The following is a 14,608-nucleotide window of genomic DNA, read 5'->3' on the forward strand; positions in this document are numbered from 1 at the left end:
CTCCTGCAATCGAAAGGACACCAAAATTGAGTTGAGGCGCCCTCACATTATTATGAAGAAGAGAAACAGTTGCCTGATGCCTGACAAGGAAAGATTCGCTGGTTTCCAGGCAACGACTGAACTCATGGTTCCACCAAAAATTGGGCCATGGTGTGTAGGTTCATGGTTTCCAGCCAATCGAGGTTTTTCAGGTGTCTCAAACCCAAGGCATCACCTTTTGATCCCCTTAAAGAGAGAAGTCTTTCAAGCTATTGCCAGTAGTGGCTGCCTGGGGTACAGCAACACGAAGCCAATGATTCTTCTTCGTCTCACACAAAAAATCTCTTGTTTCTAGGCATTTGCCGAAGTTGTCGCAACATGGTTTTGGTGAGAGAGAAGGGCATAACCCTAACCCGCATGCCCCGTTTTTCAGCACAAATTCCAATCCTCACACGAACCAGGACGCCAAGCCACAGTCTCTTACCTAGCGATATTTCAACGCTGAGCAGAAGGCCGGTTGCCTACGATGGCGACTTGAAAAGAAAAGTGAACGTGTGTGGGAGTAGGGGCGCTGTTAGCTGGTGTCCTGGTCATGCCATGGGATATCGACAGAAGACAACGAGGACTTGGCAGTGGTGTTGCAACTGGTGCAACCATTCCACCTTGCGTACGTGCAGATTGTCCTCTCAATTGCCAAACATACCTTACCTTACCTGAGGTTAACAGTGGAGGCTCGGAAACGCCGTCACCATTGAAGCCGGCGACCCGCCATCCCATGTTCGAAGCCCATCCAACCGAGGTTTTAGAATGTATGTGAATAAAGGCGAGGATGGAACACCTGTGATCGGGGGAAACTCGAGACCTAAAGCTATCGCGAAAAAAGCTAACTACCATACGAAGGTCTAGACAAAAATGGATAACTCAAGTTCCTTGTTCAGCCTTGAGCCCTTGGGCACCGCCGATAGGTTCAGACAGAGGTTCCAGTTCCCTCAGGGGAATCGTGGCTCCCCGGACTCTACCTCTTGCACTCGCAGTTACGACCCCATCGGCAGGTCTGAGCATCAGCCCGGCCGCCTCGGCAGTACACGAATATCCAAGATCTGCCACCTGGGAAACGGTGACATTGATTGTCGTTGTCTTCATCACTCCGCCTTCGTCAGTCGTAGACATGTTGTATCGGCTCCGTGGTATCAACGAATCCAGGCTCTCAGTACGGGAAATAGCTCCCTCCCTGCGGTCGGTCTGTTGCGGCCTCCCGGAATCGCCGATATCCCCCAACTTCCTCCCCTCCGTTCCTCCACCTTTTTGCGGCCTTTGATCAGCCGTCGTCTCCTCCTCCCCGTCAGAGTCAGGGTCGTTCCACGACACCTTTCTCCCCACACTGATCTCCGCCCTCGAATCCCGCTTCGCGCTCCTCAGCCCCGAGTCATTATGCTGGTACCGCAACCTCTTCTTCTTGGCGCCCGTATCCCTCACAAACGTCCCAATCGTCAGCGCGTTAGCCGCAAACGTCGCCACCAGGATTTCGGCCGACGCCCACATGGTCCTCGTCGGCTGGTAGCCGTCATCGCGCAGGATCTCGGGCACGCGGTACACGGCCACCACCACGGTGAACAAGTGCAGACAAAACAGCAAAACCAGCAGCGTCTTGCGGCCCGGCGACAGCCGGCTCTTGACCACGATTGGCACGGGCAGCACGACAAGGAGCACGTCTGTTAGGACGTTACAGACGGTCGAGACGAGGAGGTAGACATACCCTTGCCGGCAATGCCCTCCGGGATCGGGCACGACCTGCCAGTAGTAGGCGAAGGGCATGCACTCGGCGAGGTCGGCGATGAGGATGGCAAGGAAGGTCACGGCCAGGCAGATGCGACTGAAACGGAGCAGGAGCGTGTAGCGGTTCTTGCCCGTGTGTCCGAAGAGGCGGTTGAAGAATTCGAGCGTGACGACCTTGAGGACCCAAAGGCTATTTCCACATGATGGACTAGGTTTAGTTGGTTGTTCTTGGGGGAACGGGAACGGGGTCGCGGGAGCTTACACGGCAGGGTGGAGGATGCGGCTGATGAGAACAAGGCGGCTGCCGATGGAGCGGTGGTAGATTTCGGTATTGCTGAGTTGGAGGGGGTCGTCGACCAAGACATTGTTGGTGCCGTAGAGAAGAATAGGATGCACGAATGCCATGCGTAGGAGGAGTGGTATCAGGGCTAGAGCGGCTATCCTGTCCTCCACGAAGAGCATTTCAACGCGTATGTACCGCCCCATGAGTCGGAGAATGATGACGACGGCGCACATGGCGGTGATCCACTAATTAGTAACAGAAGTTAGATGCATTTTCCTCGAGTTAAATTCGAACATAAATGGGAATGATACCCAAGACGTGAGCAGGGTTGCCTTATCCTCGCTGAACGGCCTGGCCGGTGGAGGGGAGGAGTAGAGCCCCATGGTGACATGGCTATGGCGTGACGCGGAATGTATGAAGACGGCTCAGTGGTGGTGATGAGGAGACTCTGAGTTAGGGTTGCTGGCGAGAGGGTTGTAGGTGCCGGGCACCCTGAAAAGTGACTTCTGCTTCTGCTTGAGACTGAGAAAGCGTCATGCTATTGCCCAGCGCGCCAGCGCATCCTTTCAGAGTGCAAGAGGTGATATATTGTGTGGGAAGAGGTGGCGGCTGATGCCTTGAAAGGGAAAGTCTGGATGTCCCTCGGCCGGTCTCGAGCCACCCTGACTTTTCGAGGCCCATGTATTTGTTATCGGACTGTTACAGTAGCATTCGATTGGTTGGTGCCTTGCAGGAGCAGCGATCGGGGCCGACCTTCCAGAATGACCGGGAGCTTGGGATGACCTGGTCCCTTTTGTGGGGAACACCACGCTCACATCAGCGCCAACCCACGGTTCGAGCCTCTTGGACCCTCGTCCGTATCATGCTCCCCCTTCTGGAAGCTGAGCCGTGCCCGAGCGCGAGAATGGTGCAGTAGGCCAGATACTAGCGTTTCAAGACTAACGTCGCTTGGGAAAGGGCAGCGGACGATGCGAAGTCGGCTTCAACCACGGCAGCTGGTTTAATAAATAGAGGAACGGCTTGTTGGGTGAGACGGTAACGGCGAGACCGGTCATTCGGAGGAGCCGGAAAACCAGCAAGCGAACAAGGTAAATATTCCGTCCGTTGTGTCACATGGCGCGCGACTCCGTGTCTGTACTGGATAAATGCAAGCTACCGATACTGTCTCTTGCATGTGGGGGCTGGCGTCATGGAGAGTCGGAACGCAGCCCTGCCGGAGTTACAGGCTTGAGTTCAGCAGCGTGCTGTGACCCTGATACTACGCCACGGCAACTGGAAGCAACACATCGATATCTTTCCCTGGCGGTTGTACCATTGGCTATCAGTGGAGACGCTGACTGGTGGGGTAGACGGGGTCCGGGCTCCCCGTCGCCTCGTGGCGCTGGCGAACCCTACAAGGGCTTGGCGAGACTCGTGGAGAAAAGGTGTTCCCCGTGGGTGGGAAGTCCGAAGTGGCTGACTCGACCTTTCATGCGGACCGTTGGCTGGATCCCTTCCCTCGTCAGACACATTCTGTCCGACGTTGGCAAATGTCGCCATTGTTCGACTCACTCCCCTGCCGTGCCAACAGCTTACCTACCCCAGCCTGCGCCGCACGTCTGCCGCCTAATCTTTATGCCGTGCTTCGGCAGAGGCCGGACGAGAGGCACGCCAGCGGCTTCTCGTTGAGGGACGCTAATGCAGGCCAACGCAATTCCCCTGCAATATCCCAAGCCCAGGCCGATAAACGATTTCGATGATTTGGGATGGGGCGAGCAACCGAGCTCCAATGACAGGCATTCCAGCCCAGGGTTGTCGGAGAAAAAGCCAAGCTTGGGACTTCTGCAATTGTCAGTTTTTCCCTCATGCTTCCTCTCGGCTGACAATTGTCGCGCCAGCAGACCTAAAAAGGCGCCGCGACCTCCTGAGTTATTCGCAAGCGGCTCAACTCTCCAGGATACCTAATCAGCCTAGAACTAGCGTTGCGCTAGGCCCGCAAAGACCTTCCGCTTGGGGCCTGGAGCATCCGGAGGTAGCTCGCTTGCGGGGCAGAGCTGCCAAGCTTCGGGGCAACGACCGAGTCGGTTACAGCTCACGAACTGGCTGACGCCACCATATCAGACCAGCACTCCACGCCAGGCTTCACCACCAGCAGACCAGGTATGCCGCTGAGCTGTCACCCAAAAAGAAGCCAACAACAACTCCTCCTTGGGGAAACACCAAGCGTGGGTGGAAAGTCAGGACTCACCTCGCCGTGACCGAAAACCTGAACCATCTCGCGCTGAAGCACTCCTCTGCTGCTCACACGCAATCTGCCTTCATGGATGTCAAGACCGGCCACCAATCCCAAACGAGATTTGAGCTCTCACGCCGATGAAACCCCAACGATGGCCCCCGGTCACGACATAGAGATGAACCGGCTTGACCGCACCCGCAGCCCAGCACAAGGAAGCACCTTCACCGCCCACGGCCCGAGCTACGCCTCCGTCTCCGACGCCGGGCGGCCCGGTTCCAGCCGTGCCAGGCCTTATGCCACCAACAGCGGCGGCGGCATGAAAGCCAGACTCGGCCGCTTCATCGACTCCTTCCGACGCGAGGACGGGGCCGGCAGCAGCCAGTTCGCCTTCCACGTAACCGACACTGACGCCGACCATGACGGCGATGACGGATTCAGCGGCCGGAGGCCCGCGGATGTGGTAGTCGTCCGGGAGCATCAGGGGAGCCGGTACTACGACCTCCGCTCGGCCAACGCCAAGACGGCGAGCACGCTGTTGGCACGGGAATTGAAGGGAAGGCATCTGCAGATGATTGCCATCAGCGGGTCCATCGGGACGGGGTTGTTTGTTGCGTCTGGTAAGGCCCTGAGCCAGGGCGGTCCGGCGTCGCTTCTGCTGGCGTACCTGATCGTGGGCGTCATGCTCTGGTGTACGGTGCAGGCTCTCGGGGAGATGGCCGTCGTGTTCCCCGTGGCCGGGTCGTTTTCGGCGTTTTCAACGCGGTTTTTGGATCCGAGTTGGGGTTTTGCTATGGGCTGGAAGTAAGTCGCATTCATGCTAGTCCGCCGAAGGTTCCTCCACTGCCATTAAATAGCTCCTTCTCTCCTGGTTCAACTCAAAGTGGAAGTCGCTGACAACCCGCAAACCTCAGTTATGCCCTGCAGTGGATCGTGGTGCTTCCCTTGGAGATTATCGCTGCCGCTTTGACCATCGAGTACTGGAACTCGGAGGTGGAAAAAGCCATCTTCGTCACCGTCTTCCTAATCATTATCGTTCTGATCAACTTGACGGGCATCAAAGGCTACGGTGAAGCCGAGTTTGTCTTTGCCATCGTCAAGGTGACCGCCGTTGTCGGTTTCATGTGAGTTGCCCAAGCCTCTGGGCCCCTGAACGTCACCACTTCAAACCCTGTCCGCTGAATGTGGTCAATGACAACCCTACTGACACTTTCCACAGCCTCCTCGGCATCGTCATAAACATTGGCGGCACTCCAACAAGTGGCTACATCGGCGGCACGTACTGGCACGACCCGGGCGCCTTCAACAACGGCTTCAAGGGTCTCTGCGCCGTCTTCGTCACAGCCGCCTTCGCATTCGCGGGGACCGAGCTCGTCGGGCTGGCCGCCGCTGAGACCGCCAACCCCATGAAATCCCTCCCCACCGCCATCAAGCAAGTCTTCTGGCGCATCACTCTCTTCTACATCGTCTCCCTGACCCTGGTCGGCCTGCTGGTTCCCTACACGGAACCCCGCCTCCTTGGCGCAGCCAACATCGCCGACGCCACGGCCAGCCCCTTTGTCATCGCCATCGAGAGCGCGGGCGCCACCGTCCTGCCCAGTGTATTCAACGTCATCATCCTCGTGGCCGTCATTAGCGTCGGCAACTCGTCCGTCTTCGGCGCCTCGCGCACCCTCGCCGCCCTCGCCGAGCAAGGCCAGGCGCCCAGGGTGTTTGCCTACGTCGACCGCCGCGGCAGGCCGCTAGTCGCCATCCTATCCGTCTCGAGTGTCGGCCTGCTGGCCTACCTGGCCAATTACCAGGCCCATGCCCGCGTCTTTGACTGGCTGCTTGCCGTCAGCGGGCTGAGCACCATCTTCACCTGGGCGAGTACCTGTCTGGCGCATATTCGGCTCCGTAAGGCGTGGTCGTATCGGAACCGGTCGCTGGAGGATATGGCGTTCCGGGCGCAGGCGGGCGTCGTGGGCAGCTGGGTCGGGTTGATCTGTAACCTGTTTGTGCTGGCGGCGCAATTGTGGGTGGCCATCTCGCCGGTCGGAGGTGAAGAATGGAGTGCGCGTGATCTGGCCGAGAATTTCTTTGTGCAGTGCCTGGCGCTGCCGGTGGTGTTGGTGTTCTGGATAGGGCATAAGCTCTGGTTCAGGACGAGCTTTGTGAGGGTGGAGGATATGGATATTGATACGGGGAGGAGGGATTTTGGGAGGCTGGGGATTATCAAGGCACAGGAGGAGGAGGAGCGACAGAGTTGGCCGAGGTGGAAGCGTTTATATAGAGTCATATGCTGATAGATTTCCTGAATATCTCATCTTGCGATACGGTATGTTTGATAATACAGGTACCGCCCAGCTTGTTCCTCTCCTTGCTTATTATGCCGGGGACTTGCTGTCTCCGAGAGAGATATGGACGGCCTCGGACGGAACAAGCTTCGATGGACGGCATGTCCTGCGACCAGGGGGAATGAGCGGAACCTGCTTGCCCCTCATGCGCCGCCGTAGATGCTGAAGATGCACGAAGTAATTCCAGTAAGGTTCAGTAGGTTGCCTCTCGTCAACGCCGGTGATCACAAGCTCTCCTTTGGCAATGCCAAATTAGGGCTTGACAAGGGTCGCTTTTTTCCTCGCCCAAAATCTGTGTAGCTCCCGGATGCTGCCTAATCTTTCACTGCCCCGGGCGCTGAACCGACTGATGATAGCCAGTGCATGATGGTTGGAGATGCTCGCGCTGCCACCAGACAAGATATGTGGTGCCATTGAGTGCTGCTGGCGTAAGAGAGCGACGCACTCTTCCGAACGAGAGACTTGACAGATCTCGGCTGGTTGTTTGAACACGCTGCCATCAAACGGAGCCATGGGAACCGCCTTTCTAATCCGGGATCGCCCCGAAGCTGACCAAGTTCTCCATCGCCGTGATACGTTTTGCAACAGCCAAGCTAGCTGGCTCTTTTGAGGAGAGTAAACCTTTCTTATACTGCGTCCTAGTCCGTTCAAATTGTGCCGTGCAACTGTTGTGCTTGAATGCTTCTGCTGCGAGTGGCGGACACTTGCCTGTCCCTTCCGTTGTAGGTACATGTAGGGCAATTCATGACCTGGAAAACAACGGAGCGGTGCATGCAGAAATCGTCGAGACCAGCTAGGGTTGTTGGGGTAGCCGCGGGCAAGCAATGGCTAAGAACTGAATAATCAATTTTTGGGGTCTTTCTGTTCTAAGTAAGGTGCTGGTTTATGGCTGGCAGTTTATGTTCGCTTTGTGCCTCGGATGTGCCTTTGTTTACCTTAGCTACTTTACCGACGAATCTGGCTCGCAGCTAACACTACTTGCTAATATAACGTGACGACGAGCAAGCAACCACAAAGGGTGGCTCGGGGCAGGTGATTGTTGGCCCTGACCGTCGTGGGAATAGTGAGGCATCGCGGCTTTCTTTCATATCTTCAACTTCACTCAGAGCATCATCTCATAAGCCGCCGTTGCCCATTTTACGAGTCCCAGTCCTGCTCCCTCCGCCAAGTTTCTCGACCTTGGGAACGCCGAGTTGAACTCGCTTCTCTTGTCGCCTCTGGATATCGGCAGTTCTGAGCACAACTACTCCTCACAGACACACCATGTCATCAAGGGGCAGGAGTGACTGTCCAAAAGAAGAAAGTCTCTCGTTCCTCTCACTTCCGATTGGAACACAGTATCGGGCTCGCCACGACGGGGTTCCTCTCCACTTGTGCTACGAATTCTACCAGAGGGCCTTGGGTGCCCGGATCGTTGCAGGCGGCAAAGCGCCTGGACAGATCGGGGAGGTGCGTTCCGCGTTACCCTGGCCGCGCTGGAATCTAGTACACTATGACACAGAGCATGAACATTGGGAGAAGGAAAATCACGTGGGTTGGGTACGAGCGAGCGAAACGCAAACCTAGGGATCCACGGAAGGGGGCCCTCCGGGCCTCATTTCTGCGATTTTGAGTTTCTCGACGAGATCAAAGGTGAGTTACGTGGTAGATCTCAGACCAGCGTCAAGTTTCCGAAATTTTCGATCTTGACTCTGAATCCTGCCGGCGAAAGACGCCAGATATGAGGAATGCGGGTGTAGAGCCTCTACACCGACCAGCTGGGAAGCACGTTCCAGGAAAGGTTGTCCCTGCCTGAGATCATCGATAGCAGCAAGTGTGTTTCTATGACACCCAGGGAGCAAGGAATGCGGCTGATGCGTCCGCCAGAAGTACCTCCGAAGGACTGGGAAATACCACCAGTATGGGAGAAGCCCGGCCCTCTGATTTCATGATCCATAGAGAACCATCTTGGTGTCAAGCAAGTTCGCATACTGGCGTTCTATGGCGAAGAATTTTCCGTGTTCGTGGGAAATCATGGAAAAATGGCATATCACTAAGTGTATCATTAAGAAGTGAATATATACAGTGGAAACACCCAGCTCTCTCGAATGTAATCCAGGCCGCCGCAGCGTCTTGCACCCTGCGATTTGCAGCTCCACAGAGGCTTAGACCTGATCAGATCTTGCCAACACCAGCGCCCAACTTGACAATGGTAGCCACCAGCGGCAGCGGGGTCAACTTGTATTTGTAGGGCGCCTTCGTGAAGGTGCCCACCCGGGTGATGTTGACGCCAGCATTGCCCCAATCGTTCTCTGCAAACGGGACGTGGTTAGCGTTACTGACACACATCAAAACCAAGGTCCATTCAGCTGGTACTCACTGGCTCCCAGGTTGGCGAACCCATCCAGCTCCTCATCACCACAGACGCACGTGTTCGGCGAGTCCTCGGGGATGACGAGACCGTACGTGCTGAGAGCCTCGCGGGTGTCGCCCCGGAAGACGTTGCCCTCGACGAGCACCTGGTTGTCGGAGCGTGAGTGGATGGCCTGGTAATGGAAGTCGACGTAGAGGTTGTTGTAGACGTGCTGGTGGCCGAAGCGGCCGGCCGGGCCGCGGGTGCCCATGTTGCGCCAGTAGTTGTGATGGTAGGTGACGTGGAGATGGCCGAAGTCGACGTCGCGCAGCTTGTCGTCGTTGCCGACCAGGGACGACTTCCAGTGGTCGTGGAAGTAGTTCCACGAGACGGTGATGTAGTCGGACGCGCGGATGATGTCGACTTGCCCGTCCTGCAGTGGGTTAGTACCTATCTGGAAGTTGTGCTGGGACGAAGCGAAAACACCCACGGTATAGTCCGGTCCGATGTTCACGTCGAAGATGGACGAGAACTCATTGTGGTCCACCCACACCCGTGTTGAGTTGCGGATGGTGATGCAGTCATTATCCAGGATGTTGGTGATCTTGAGGTTTTGGATAATGACATTGGTCGCGTTGATCACGTCAAGGCCCTTGCCGGTGATGTGAGCCGACTTTCCGACGCCAATGACGGACTTGTTGGACCCAATCTTGGGACGGCCGGCCGTGAAGTTGTACTCGCCCTTGACGTACACGATCTTGGGCTCGTCGCCGGCAACGGCTGCACTGAACTCGGCAGGGCTGGTGACGGTCACTTTGGTGCCGCCCTTGCCGCCGGTCGTAGTCCCTCCGACCGGGTTTTCTTTGGCGTAGCCTTCGATATCCCACGAGGCAAGGCCGAGGGCGCCGAGAGGAGAGGCTGAGGCCAAGGGGGCCAGAGCGGAGAGGACGGTGACGAGGTTGTTGAGCCGCATGGTGACAAGCTGAGAACCTGGGATTAGCTGGGACGAGCTGCGGATTGTAGCGTTGATCTCAAGATGTAGTGGGCATACCCCTTAATATACAAGATCCGAGAAATGGGGTAGTCGTCGGTCACGTCGCCGCCAAGCCCACGACCACGCCTCCATCCCTGCGGGTGCCCCAGATTCCACGGGTACCGAGGGCATGGAAAAATGATGCCCAGCGGGGAACCCTGTCTGAGCAGCATCGCGTCCAGATGACGCCTTGGTCCATTGTTGCAATTTCCCCGTCCGAAGGAGGTTGCTTTGCCAAGCCGGCATCGGTTAAGGGGTAATAGCATCTGACTGGTGGGAATTTTGGAAACCGCCCAGAAGCCAACAACGGTTCTTGGGGAAGCGGCTTGGCACGCTCTACATTGATCTGTGTGACGGCGAGTCGGCGACGCAGGTATCGCCTGCCGAGCCGAACTGGCCGCGGAGCCCCAGTCAATCTTGCCCAAATAAGGTGGCGAGACGTGCTTCTCGGCACGGATCCGAGTCGGAAATTGAATCCTCAGCGTGTGGAGGAAGCAGAATGCTTAAGGTAAGGTAGGGCGACGAGGCGGCGCAACTGCTGACCCGCGTGTGACTAGCTGGAGTCATGCCCTCGGCTCCACGAGTTGAGGAGCATTGTTGCTTTGACTGTTCCAGACGAGTAACTGCATGACCGCGATGAGAGCGTGACACGAGGTAGAGGGCTTTGAATATGATCAAGCAACGGGGCACTGATTGCGACGAGCCTTGGGGCGACCGGACTCTGCATGGCCGCTTGTTCACTGCAGAGGGAGATGCGGTTTTCACACATGTATGTTTGCAGCCTGTTCTGGTGGGTTGAACGCACGTCGAGTATCTGTCAGCATACCTTGGTTTCTGGCGGCGCCTGCCAAGGCAGGATCGAGTTAGATACAAGTTTGGATCTTAAGGCTGCATTTTCCAACGTATTCATTACCTGGATCAGGGACTAGTGATGACGCATCCAGCTGCAAGCTCAACGTCAAGGAGCAGCGTTCAGCAATTCAACTCAGGCACTAGCCCTTCTCTTACGGAGTGTCTTCAGGACGATCCTTCTCTTTCCTGCTTGTTCGTGATCTCCCGCTCGATCCTCGCAATGACCCCTTTCAACATCTCAATCTTCTGCTCGCCTAGCGTCCCGGGTACTCCATAGCCATCAATCTCATGCCTGACCTTCAGTGTGTACTCTAGTGCCTTTTCAAGATTCCCAACGTGGTAGTAGAGCCTTGCGGGCACCTCGTACATATCTCCCATCTGCTCCGTCAGACCTTCCTCGTCTACGAGTGTAAACAACCGTTCTGCCGCCTCGATGGCCTTGCTGAACCTGCCTTGCTGGGCAAGCTCAACAACCTTGTCTTGAAGTCTGCGAATCTCCTCCCGGCGAGTGTCGGACGCTTTGAGTACTACCGGCGGAGCGGTGCAAAGAGAGCATTGGCTGGATTCCGTTAGCCACAGTCATTGATGCTCTCGATATGCCTCGGTTCTCATAGCCTAGATCTCTAGATCTGGCTGGACTTACCATTTGAATCCCCAGACGTTTTCCAGACTCTTGTGTCTCTCTTTCGATGTCAGACCTGCCCCCGTGTCTGAATAGAAAGTCAGAAGTGGCTTGAAGTTCTCTCAAGTGTCAACCTCACTAACATGTGATGGTAATCTCCTCTTCTGGTTCAATATCGCGGGCCGACCAGACCGTCATGGAAAGTGTTGTTTCCGAAAAGTGAATGAAAGCACTGACAAACCAGTTAGTTAGTAAACCCTTTGGCATCGCTTCTTTCCTAGGAACTTACTTTGGTTCGCAAGCATGATTGAACCTCTGCCCACGGTTAATTTCGAGTTAGCTCCCACCTCCATCCCGCCGACAGCGAACAACAACATCCCAACAAAGGAAACATGAAAATGGGGTGCCACTCACCGCCAAATCAGTAAACAAACCCATGTACTCCTTTCCGCCGATCACAGTCCCAAAGCTATTCGTCAACATGACATCCTCCATAACACTCATCCCTTCTTCGCCCTCCTCCTCCTCAGCCACCCTCCCACCCCTCCTACCCCTCCTCGACAACCCCTCCACCTCCTCCGGCTCCCCCAACTGCGCCGCAGCAACCCTCAGCAACTCCCGCACCTCCTCCCGCATTACATCCGCCGGGTACTCCACCACCGCAAAGATACTCGCATAGTCCACCAGCACCGCCCTGCCCTTCTCGATCCGCCGTGTGGCGATGGCGCCTTTGCCCTTGCCGGGAATGTCCCTTACCTCGTACGGGCGCGGCAGCATCAACTTCTCGGGCGCGAAGAACGGGGCATCGAGGGCGTGAAGGAGCGGGTTGAGCGCGGCCGAAGCTTCGTCGGGGGTCGTGATGACGCTCAGGCCGTGGGCGGCGGGGGAGGAGGCGCGGGTGAAGACGCACCAGGGGGTGGACGAGGACGGGGTGCAGTAAGGTTTGTGTGTCCAGGGATGCCATGAGGATGGGGGTGTGGCAGTGGATGAGTCGAGGCAGGTTGTGAGGTTGCGATAAACTGGGTGTGGGGCGGCGTCAAGGCCGCATTGTGCGGGCGGTGGGTTGGGAGAGGAGAAGGAGCCGATGGTGAAAAGGAGGGCGATGAGAAGGGTTGTCAAGGACCGCATGGATGCTGATGATGGGCGTGGGAAAGGGCTTAGGATGGGATGCTGGGTCAGTTCAGGTTTGCTACGGTTAAGAAGTTGGGTTGATCTGGAGGTTACAGCTTGGATTGTCCACGGGGTGTTGTTTCTGGCCTGGTGCTTGGCTGCTCGGCGTCGTTGTTTAGCCGGGCTGAATATCAGAGGCTTCATGGACTAATGCCAAGCTGGCGGATGCTCGCGGTGCTACGGAAGATTCACCCGCAGTGTCACCCAAGGTTGCGCTTGCAATCTGGAAGCCCTTCGAGGAGACTGAAGTCGACATCACCAAGCTCTATTTAATCGCTTGCTAAACGCATCACTGTATCCACCATCGCCTCGACGGGAACTTTGATCCTCGAGTTACTAACTACACCGCAGCCATGTGAATCTCCATCCGCTCCATCGTCTTCCACCTTAACTTCACACCCGGAGCGACGAAGTAAATCGCGCCTTCGCCCAGCTCAAAGCTACTCCCGTCAGCTTCCATAGTTCCACTCCCCTTGGTAACAATCAACACCCCCGGCCCATCACTCTCTGCAATCTCATCCTCCTCGCCGGCCGCCAGCTCTGCACGGAGCATATCAAACTCGCTCATGGGCGGACGATACACTCTCGTCCTCCCCGTTTTGCTCTTCCCCGTCTTGGTGCTAGGCAATACCATATCCGCCTTGGAATGCGCCTTGAACGTCAACGTGTCGGCAAATATGTCGATGCTGTTGCGGTCCGTGGGCGGACAGAAGCCGGCGTTCAGCACGTTGTTGCTCCGCGCCATGCACTCGACAATGTCGCCGCTCAGGTAGGCGTGGATGCCGTCGGCGGGTATATACAGCGCGTCGCCCGGCTGCAGGATCATGAAGTTCATGCAGAGCAGGGCGACGAGCGAGCCGGGGTCCTGCGGGCCGTATTGCTTCTGTAGGCGCGGGAGGAGATCTAGAATGTAAGCTGCCGAGCCGAGATCGGATTTGGAGGCGGAGGAGATGGAATCCTCGACTTGTTTAACAGTGTTGTCGTCGGCTTTGAGGAGGTTGCGGGTCACGTCGCGGAGGGTCTTGTCAGTCCACTGGGCTGTGTTGGCTGGGACAAAGGGTTGGAGGGCCGGGAGCTTGAAGAGGGGCTCGATTTCGGAAAGAGGTTTGAATCCAGCGAACACTTCGAATTTGGACAGGGCGACAGCAATTTCCGGTTTGTGATTGGGGTCCGTGAAGTTCTCCGGGTCCTCGGCATGCAGTTTGGCGGCCAGGTCCTTGTTGGGGTGGATCTGCAGCGGGAGGGCTTTCGCAATGGACAGGATCTTCGGAAGAAATGGGAGCTGGGCGCCGAGATGATTCATGACTTTCTTGCCCAAGAGCTTCTCGGCGTTCTTGTCCAGCACGTCCTTGAGGAGCTCGCCAGTTTTCAAGACGCGGGCGGGGTAGTCTGGGTAGTCCCCAAACCACATCTCGGAATAGTACTCATGGTCCTTGACCTGGAAGTCCTTGACCGTCTTTTTGCATAGCTGCGCCGCCAGCGACTGGTGCCCCTGCTTCCCCCAGGGGTAGTCGTTGCAGCTACCAGAGAGTTGGAATACACGGTCCGTCATGGCTTGACGTGGTGATTGAACGATTGATGGTTGTCTGGGGTTCTGGTAGTGAGCAACCGTTGGGTCCGGTGATGAACATCTACAGTTATGACAACTTCCAGTTCTTGTTATTTTATAAGATGCAGATCCCGATGTCGATGTCGTCATTCCTCATACTGCCGGCAGGTGGGGCCGCTTCCATGCCTCCCGGGACCGGATCTCGGCCGGAAATGCGGGTCCATGCTCCGTCAGGCGATGGGCACAGAGACCATGTTGTCTGGAGGTGCGTTGCAGTCCGAGTGCATAGGGCTTATTGATATCTTGACGTGCCTATGCTCATGAACTACTGCAAACCCTCAACTTCTCACGAGCACATTGGTATGTAACTGTCGGAACGAAGCTGCCTTGATGGCTGCATTCAACGGACCTCGGTGGTTGATTGGTGCCAGCACTGCAACCCCTCTTCCTTACATACTTAGTCC

At 56.4% G+C, this 14,608-nt stretch overlaps 6 protein-coding genes across 6 annotated transcripts; 2 read left to right on the forward strand and 4 right to left on the reverse strand.

Moving 5' to 3' along the window:
* Positions 1-879: 879 nt before the first annotated feature.
* Positions 880-2,757, reverse strand: N657DRAFT_650575 (uncharacterized protein). Its single transcript, XM_062793976.1, has 3 exons — positions 2,350-2,757; positions 2,018-2,283; positions 880-1,945 (listed from the first exon to the last, which is right to left on the reverse strand). Exons 1-3 carry the CDS (start codon positions 2,419-2,421, stop codon positions 901-903), a joined length of 1,383 nt encoding a protein of 460 aa, XP_062642924.1. The 5' UTR covers positions 2,422-2,757; the 3' UTR covers positions 880-900.
* A 295-nt stretch (positions 2,758-3,052) lies between these two features.
* N657DRAFT_319557 (uncharacterized protein) lies at positions 3,053-3,879 on the forward strand. The gene has a single exon (XM_062786782.1). It carries the CDS (start codon positions 3,152-3,154, stop codon positions 3,704-3,706), a length of 555 nt encoding a protein of 184 aa, XP_062642925.1. The 5' UTR covers positions 3,053-3,151; the 3' UTR covers positions 3,707-3,879.
* Positions 3,880-4,428: 549 nt separating this feature from the next.
* N657DRAFT_582408 (amino acid permease) lies at positions 4,429-6,535 on the forward strand (the record flags this gene model as incomplete). Its single annotated transcript, XM_062789609.1, has 3 exons — positions 4,429-5,054; positions 5,165-5,374; positions 5,470-6,535. The coding sequence occupies 3 exons, from the start codon at positions 4,429-4,431 to the stop codon at positions 6,533-6,535; spliced, it is 1,902 nt and encodes a 633-aa protein (XP_062642926.1).
* Positions 6,536-8,589: 2,054 nt separating this feature from the next.
* N657DRAFT_666853 (polysaccharide lyase family 1 protein) lies at positions 8,590-10,085 on the reverse strand. Its single transcript, XM_062795359.1, has 4 exons — positions 9,970-10,085; positions 9,409-9,900; positions 8,946-9,351; positions 8,590-8,877 (listed from the first exon to the last, which is right to left on the reverse strand). The coding sequence occupies exons 2-4, from the start codon at positions 9,889-9,891 to the stop codon at positions 8,741-8,743; spliced, it is 1,026 nt and encodes a 341-aa protein (XP_062642927.1). The 5' UTR covers positions 9,892-9,900; positions 9,970-10,085; the 3' UTR covers positions 8,590-8,740.
* Positions 10,086-10,841: 756 nt separating this feature from the next.
* Positions 10,842-12,660, reverse strand: N657DRAFT_675135 (SET domain-containing protein). Its single transcript, XM_062795798.1, has 5 exons — positions 11,840-12,660; positions 11,715-11,740; positions 11,569-11,657; positions 11,447-11,513; positions 10,842-11,362 (listed from the first exon to the last, which is right to left on the reverse strand). Exons 1-5 carry the CDS (start codon positions 12,551-12,553, stop codon positions 10,969-10,971), a joined length of 1,290 nt encoding a protein of 429 aa, XP_062642928.1. The 5' UTR covers positions 12,554-12,660; the 3' UTR covers positions 10,842-10,968.
* Positions 12,661-12,858: 198 nt separating this feature from the next.
* Positions 12,859-14,414, reverse strand: N657DRAFT_650579 (mannose-6-phosphate isomerase). The gene has a single exon (XM_062793977.1). It carries the CDS (start codon positions 14,145-14,147, stop codon positions 12,936-12,938), a length of 1,212 nt encoding a protein of 403 aa, XP_062642929.1. The 5' UTR covers positions 14,148-14,414; the 3' UTR covers positions 12,859-12,935.
* Positions 14,415-14,608: the final 194 nt, after the last annotated feature.

This window comes from Parathielavia appendiculata, assembly GCF_033297405.1.
Source record: "Parathielavia appendiculata strain CBS 731.68 unplaced genomic scaffold N657scaffold_31, whole genome shotgun sequence".
NCBI lineage: Eukaryota > Fungi > Ascomycota > Sordariomycetes > Sordariales > Chaetomiaceae > Parathielavia > Parathielavia appendiculata.